Here is a 7,651-nt window from a genome sequence, read left to right as displayed (position 1 = left end):
CCTTACAAAATTTTAGCATTGCAGAGCTTACAAACTGCAGACTGGTCATCCCCAGTACAATTAATTCAACACATAGTTCTTTACACTCTGCACAAATTTGACTAAGCACACATCCATCTTTTAATAATAACTTTAATGTACAGTTAAAATATCCTAAATAGAAATATTTGAAAACGAATACATCTTGCAGATGAGAGTGATTATGTCCTCAAATGTATGTGTTTTTACAATTATTTTTAAAGGTTTTTTATATAATGATCAGTTCAGTTTCAGATCAGCATACATAAATGATTCAAACAAACCATTTAAAAGGAATGTATCCTAAAAAAACTAAAACTACACTCTAAAAAAAATTCTGGCTTAACATAACACATAAGTTTCCAGCAGGCACACAACGTCATAAAATGTTAATATTAGGTTTGTTTTAGGTTGTGACGTCAGATTTTAGGTTGATTTTAGGTTGTGTAAGAAAGTGACCAAAGTCCAACGTTCGAGCAAACATCTTAAATAAACGTCATATTGAAGTCAAATACTAACATTTAATCATCAGATAAACCAAAAACCAAAGTCTGATTGACATCATAGCTGTAACATCGACACAACATTGAGCTTTAACTTCATTAGATGTTGGTATTTGGTTGATTTTAAGTTGGATGTTGAACACTAATGTTCGACCTGACTCTGGGTTCTAACATCAAACTGATTTTCATTTCCAAACAAAATGCAATGTCCTGACGAAGTTGGGGTACAACGTTAATCTAACGTTATGTGCCTGCTGGATTGGTCCAAATATGGACAAATCAACACAATCTCTGGGCAGTTTGTAACTTTTTGATTCAGTGTCTAAGTCATATCAATTTGTACAATCTCAATGTGCTTTTTCTCCAATGAGGTGCAGGGTTAGGGGTGGGCTTTGGAGGCAGGCCTCCTTATAAAAATCATGTTTTCATAATGTTTTATGTTTTTGTTTGTTGTATAAATTGGTCTCTTTCCTGTCAACATGTAAAATAATTTAATTTTTATTTCTTTCTTTTTGGCTTAGTCCCTTTATTAATCAGGGGTTGCCACAGCGGAATGAACCGCTAACTCATCCAGCATATGTTTTTTGCAGCAGATGCCCTTCCAGCCGCAGCCCAACACTAGGAAACATCCATACACACTCATTCACACACACACACACCATACATTCAATTTTGCTTATTCAATTCACCTAGAGTGCATGTCTTTGGACTGGGGGAAACCAAAGCACCTGCGGAAATCCACACAAACACAGGGAAAACATGCAAACTCCACACTGAAATGCCAACTGACCCAGAATCAGCAACCTTTTTTGCTTTGAGTCGATCGTGCTACCCACTGTGTGACTGTGTTGCCGTTACATTTTTTCATAACATTAAAAACAACAAAACAAATACAGAAAAAATGTGAATCAAATCCAGTGGAAGTATGCATTTATGCTAATCAAACTATAAAAGAAGAGAAGCTCCAAGTTTTTTATTTTTTTTTGTTACAGGTCAGAAGGAGCCTAACAAAGCATATTCATGGTCAGTGTGATAAACTCAAACTTGAGTGTTGATGAGGGATTATTAACTGTGTCCTAAATCAGCTTTAAAAGTTGTAAGCTAACAAGTCCCCATAAAATCAAAACTAATCATATGATTTTGTTAGCTCACATTGCTAGTTTTGTGGTGAACGATTCATCTGTGCATGCCGTTTGCCCTTCTAATCTTTAATCGAAATATAAAATTGCATTTCCTGCTCTTTTTTAGTTAAACTATCAAATTCTGTAAACTTAGCAAATGGGCGGGGCTAACATATTTAACCACGCTGTTCCAACTGGGGAGGAGAAGTTTGTTAGGTTATAATAACCCTTTTGCCTATGCTTCTGAAATAAATGCCTGCGTAACTACATCCACTCAGCTCTCTGTAGAAAAAAAACAAGCCACGCTCACTGTTGTGTCACTTATATTCTGTTTCTCCAGAGCAGGGGTGCCTAAACTTTTTCTTATGAAGGGCCAAAAACCAAACTTGATTGAGGCAAGTGAGCGAAAAGTAAATATAGTTGCCATGGATATTTTATTTTATTTTTTTCATTTTATAATGAACTTATTACCGTAAAAAACAAAGAATAATCTCATTTAAAACAGAATGGAGTTACACTAGTTCCCCTTCGGTTGGGGAACTTCAGTGCCATAAAGTGGATGAAATCCACGAATGGGAGGATTCGGATCAGAAGCCGCTTGTCTGGAGAGTATTGAACGGGCCAATGAATGAAATTAATTGGCAGCGTAAGCTTGCGCAGGTGTGCGGCATCTGCAATTATCTCAGCATATAAGCACACCTGAAGCTAGCAAACGCCATCCTTTTCGCTTCAGATCCTTTCTGAGTGAGTCGATGAGGGTTCCTCTTGCTGTTCAGCACTTCAGAGCGAACGAGTGTGTCTCCCGGTCCAGAGTGGGTCTTCGCGGTGGCAGACGGTCGAGCTGGGTTTCTCCCTTGCCTGCGGTTCTTTGGGTCCGGTCCTCCAGAGCGGTGCGTATTGTTGCAAACTTTCCTAAAAGAGCAACACAGTCGTGCAGCACGTCCTTTTCAGGATGGCGCTCCGACTGTGCGTTTCTGGATGCGGGGGTTTCATGGCTCCGGATGATGGACACGATCACTGCATTGCATGTTTGGGGGTCCAGCATGTTAATGCGGTGCTCACGGGCGGTTCATGTCGTCATTGCGATGCCATGACCGTTGCACAGCTAAGATCGCGGCTAACTTTCGCAAGAGAGCGAGCCACCCCAGTTGCCTCCTGTTCTAAAAAAGCAGAGGGCGCTCGGGCAGATCTGAGGGTTCCAGCGGGAGATAATCCGCCGCCCACGGGCTCGCGGACCTCTCGCTCCTCACGGCGCTCCATCCAAGCTTCGGGTAGTGGGAGTGATCCGTCTAACCAGATGGTAGCTCTCACACTCGCTGACACCGGAGATCAGATGTCCTCCGCGGCATCGGAGGGTGGGCTTTCACTGTCCGACGAAGATCCGGACCCGCTTGCCCCCTCCGGGCAGGTGAGCGCTGTCAAATCGGATCCTGAAGCGGACATGTTAGCCGTGCTTTCCCGGGCTGCTTCGGCCGTGGGTTGGAGATGGTTTATCCCCCAGCTCCGCGGCCGGACCGACTAGATGGGTGCTACGTAGAGGACCAGAAGGCGAAGCCTTCGAAGCCTCTCGTCTCCTTCTTCCTGGAAGTGCACAGTAGGCTCACGCAGTCTTGGAGGGCACCTTTCTCTGCCCGTGCTGCGTGTACCTCCGCCCTCACCGCCCTTGACGGCGAAGCTGCCAGGGGGTATGAGGCGATCCCGTCAGTGGAGCGCGCTATCGCGGTCAATCTTTGTCCGCGCGGCGCCTCTACGTGGCGGGGTTTGCCCCGCCTCCCGTCCAAAGCCTGTAGGTTGTCTGCCTCCCTCGGAGCCAGAGCTTATAAGGCTGCGGGCCAGGCTGCTTCTGCTTTGCATGCGATGGCCACCTACCAGCGCTACCAAGCGCAGGCGCTGGCCGAGCTGCACGAGGGCGGGTCCAACCCAAGCTTATTACATGAGCTGCGCACCGCGACCGACTATGCTCTTCGGACTACTAAGTCCGCCGCGTGTGCGCTGGGGAGGACGATGTCCACACTTGTGGTTCAGGAATGCCACCTCTGGCTAAACCTGGCCGATATGCGCTATGTTGACAAAGTTCGCTTTCTTGACTCGCCCATATCCCAGGCTGGCCTGTTCGGCGACACCGTCGGTGAATTCACCCAGGAATTCAAGGCGGTGAAAGAGCAGTCGGATGCGATGGGCAATGTCATCTATCGGCGTGGCCGTAAGCCCGCTCCGCCCGCCGAGCCATCCACCTCCGCTGTTCCTCGCCGAGGGCGCCCGCCAACGAGTGCGCGGCGTACACCTCGAAAGCAGGCAGCCCCTCCTGCCCAGGGCGCCGTTAAGTCCGGTAAACAGACCGCGAAGCGTCCCTGAGACAGGCCATCTGGAGAAGAGGAAACTTGCTCTTTCCCCGCTGGAGGGCGGGGCCCCAATAACAACGGTACTTTTCAGTGCCACCAAAACATCAGTAAAAGAGCACCTTTTCCCTTCCCCGGATGTGACTGCACGAGTTCTGCCAGTCCGGGACGCGCTGCCTTCCGGCTCGCAGACTCTACGTGCTTCGCCAGTGGCTCACGAGCGCTGGGGGAACGGTCCCTTCCCTCAGCCCTCCAGCCCCCTCTCCGGAGTCAGGGTGCGGAGCCAGAGCGAATCGCTCTCCTCCAGCTCTTCCGCGGGACCCTCGTGCTTCCCGGATCAGCACACCCACTCCACGCTGCCCCACCGCTGGTACGTCAGCGATTGTAGCGATGACTCCATTAGCGAGGGCTCTGCCTGCCTGGTTAGCGCGGGCCAGCCCCTCGCGGTGGCTCATACGCACAATCAGACTCGGTTACGTGATTCAGTTCGCGAAACGGCCCCCCAAGTTTACGGGCATGTATTTCTCCAGGGTCAACCCCCTGTCCGCCCCTGTCTTGCGAGAGGAGATTGCTGCCCTCCTGGCGAAGGGTGCAATCGAGCCGGTTCCTCCAGCCGAGATGGAGAGTGGGTTTTACAGCCCATACTTCATCGTACCCAAAAAGAGCAGTGGGTCACGGCCAATCCTAGATCTGCGCGTTTTGAGCCGCTGTCTGCACAGGCTGCCGTTCAGAATGCTCACGCAGAGGCGCATTCTCCAATGCGTTCGTCCTCAGGATTGGTTTGCAGCCATAGACCTGAAGGACGCGTATTTCCATGTCTCCATTCTTCCACGCCACCGCCAATTTCTGCGGTTTGCGTTCGAGGGTCGAGCATGGCAGTACAAGGTCCTCCCCTTCGGGCTCTCTCTGTCTCCGCGGGTCTTCACCAAACTCGCGGAGGGTGCCCTAGCGCCCCTTCGGCTCGCGGGCATTCGCATACTCAATTATCTCGACGACTGGCTGATTTTAGCCCACTCGCGGGAGCAGTTGATTATGCACAGGGACAAGGTGCTTCGGCATCTCCGCCTACTGGGGCTTCAGGTCAACCGAGAAAAGAGCAAACTCGCCCCCGTGCAGAGGATTTCTTTTCTCGGGATGGAGCTGGACTCGAACACCATGGTAGCGCACCTCTCCGAGGAACGCGCTCGCCTGTTGCTGAACTGTCTGAGGGAGCTCGACAGCAAACTAGTGGTCCCACTGAAGTTCTTTCAGAGGCTCCTGGGGCATATGGCATCCGCAGCCGCCGTCACGCCGCTCGGGTTGCTCCATATGAGACCACTTCAGCACTGGCTTCACGATCGGGTCCCCAGACACACATGGCACGCGGGCACACACCGGGTCTCGGTTACTGCGCTGTGTCGCCACGCCCTCAGACCTTGGAACGACCCCTCGTTCCTACAGGCCGGTGTGCCTCTAGGACAGGCGTCTAGCCATGTTGTTGTTTCAACAGATGCTTCCAACACGGGTTGGGGGGCCGTGTGTCGCGGGCATGCGGCTGCGGGCCTGTGGAAGGGTGCCCAGCTGCATTGGCATATCAATCGCCTAGAGCTGTTGGCAGTGTTCCTCGCTCTCCACCGCTTTTTACCGGTGCTGGAGCGGCAACGCGTGCTGGTCAGGACGGACAGTATGGCGGCGGCGGCGAATATCAACCGCTTGGGGGGTATGCGCTCTCGCCGCATGTCTCAGCTCGCCCGCCGTCTGCTCCTCTGGAGTCACCCGCGGCTGAAATCGCTGCGCGCCATTCACGTTCCAGGCATGCTCAATCGTGCAGCCGATGCGCTCTCACGACAGCTGTTACGCCCTGGAGAATGGAGACTCCACCCCGAGTCTGTTCAGCTGATATGGGCGCGATTCGGGGAGGCCCAGATCGATCTGTTTGCTTCCCCCGAGAACGCTCACTGCCAGTTGTTTTTTTCCCTGACCGAGGGCTCTCTCGGCACGGATGCACTGGCCCACAGCTGGCCTCGGGGCATGCGCAAGTATGCGTTTCCCCCAGTGAGCCTGCTCGCGCAGTTTCTGTGCAAGGTCAGGGAGGACGAGGAACAGGTTCTGCTAGTTGCGCCCCTTGGCCCAACCGGACCTGGATATCAGAGCTCTCACTCCTCGCGACGGCCCTCCCCTGGCGGATCCCTTTGAGAGAGGACCTACTCTCTCAGGGACAGGGCACCATCTGGCACCCTCGCCCCGATCTTTGGAACCTCCACGTGTGGTCCCTAGACGCGAGGAAGACTTAGGTAACCTACCGACTGCGGTGGTTAATACCATCACTCAGGCTGGAGCCCCCTCCACGAGGCACGCCTACGCCCTGAAGTGGAGTCTATTCACTGAATGGTGCGTCTCTCGCAGAGAAGACCCCCGAAATTGCCAGATTAGTGTTGTGCTCTCTTTCCTTCAAGAGAAGTTGGACAGCAGGCTGTCGCCCTCCACTCTCAAGGTTTACGTGGCCGCCATCTCCGCTTATCATAGCGCGGTAGCTGGCGGCACCGTGGGAAAGCATAACCTTGTCATCTAGTTCCTTAGGGGTGCTAGGCGAATTAATCCATCTCGCCCCCCTCTCATGCCCTCTTGGGATCTCGCCCTCGTTCTCACGAGTTTGCGATCCGATCCCTTTGAGCCACTCGAATCAGTATCTCTAAGATTTCTGTCCCTGAAGACAGCTCTGCTGGTTGCGTTGGCCTCCATCAAGAGGGTCAGGGACCTGGAGGCATTTTCGGTCAGTGACTCGTGCCTGGAATTCAGGCCGGATTACTCTCACGTCATCCTGAGACCCCGCCCCGGTTATGTGCCCAAGGTTCCTACCACCCCCTTTAGAGATCAGGTAGTGAACCTGCAAGCGCTGCCCCCGGAGGAGGCAGACCCAGCCCTTTCTTTACTTTGTCCAGTTCGCGCTCTGCGCATTTATGTGGACCGTACTCAGAATTTTAGATCATCTGAGCAGCTCTTTGTCTGTTATGGCGGTCGGCAGCAGGGAAGTGCCGTATCGAAACAAAGATTATCCCACTGGATTGTGGATGCCATTTCACTCGCTTATTCGAGTCGAGGTCAGCCGTGTCCCCCGGGAGTACGTGCACACTCCACTCGGAGCGTTGCATCCTCTTGGGCGCGTGCACGCGGCGCCTCTCTAACAGACATCTGTAGAGCTGCGGGCTGGGCGACACCCAACACATTTGCAAGGTTTTACAATCTGCGAGTGGAGCCGGTTTCCTCAAGGGTATTAGGTAACCCTTTGGTGATTGAGGAAACAACTCGGTAGGGTGTTGAAACACGCTTGCTGCGCCATTCTCCCTAACACGGAGGTGCGTGCGCCTTTTTATCTGTCAGTAAAGTTCCCCGTCAGGTGAGCCCTGCAGATTCCTCCGTGGCCCCCAGCACTGACTCAGCGGAGGAGTCACTTGCTGGCCCACTACGTTGTAGGTCTGCCCGCTGGTCAGCCCGCGTTTTGGGTATAGGTGCCTGCTATGCGTGATCCCCACTAGGCGATCCCATATGCTTATTCCGCCACGGTTAAGTTCCCCCCCTGGGCGGACCCGTGTCTTCCCTCTCTGCTAACCACTCTTTGCTATGCGTACTCCCCCCTTTTAGGGCTAGTCCATATGTAAATTCTGCCATCTACCCCCCCCTTGGGTAACGG

General features: G+C 52.2%; 1 protein-coding gene across 1 annotated transcript; it reads left to right on the top strand.

Moving 5' to 3' along the window:
• The first annotated feature begins 123 nt into the window (after nucleotides 1-123).
• LOC147838207 (uncharacterized) lies at nucleotides 124-7,017 on the top strand. Its single transcript, XM_087307124.1, has 2 exons — nucleotides 124-3,920; nucleotides 5,637-7,017. Exons 1-2 carry the CDS (start codon nucleotides 3,128-3,130, stop codon nucleotides 5,744-5,746), a joined length of 903 nt encoding a protein of 300 aa, XP_087163250.1. The 5' UTR covers nucleotides 124-3,127; the 3' UTR covers nucleotides 5,747-7,017.
• The last annotated feature ends 634 nt before the right edge of the window (nucleotides 7,018-7,651 follow it).

This window comes from Danio rerio, chromosome 23 (assembly GCF_052040795.2).
Source record: "Danio rerio strain M-AB ecotype USA chromosome 23, GRCz13ab, whole genome shotgun sequence".
In the NCBI taxonomy this organism is placed as follows: domain Eukaryota; kingdom Metazoa; phylum Chordata; class Actinopteri; order Cypriniformes; family Danionidae; genus Danio; species Danio rerio.
Note: the sequence above shows the minus strand (reverse complement) of the source record. Positions and strands in the feature narration are given on the sequence as shown.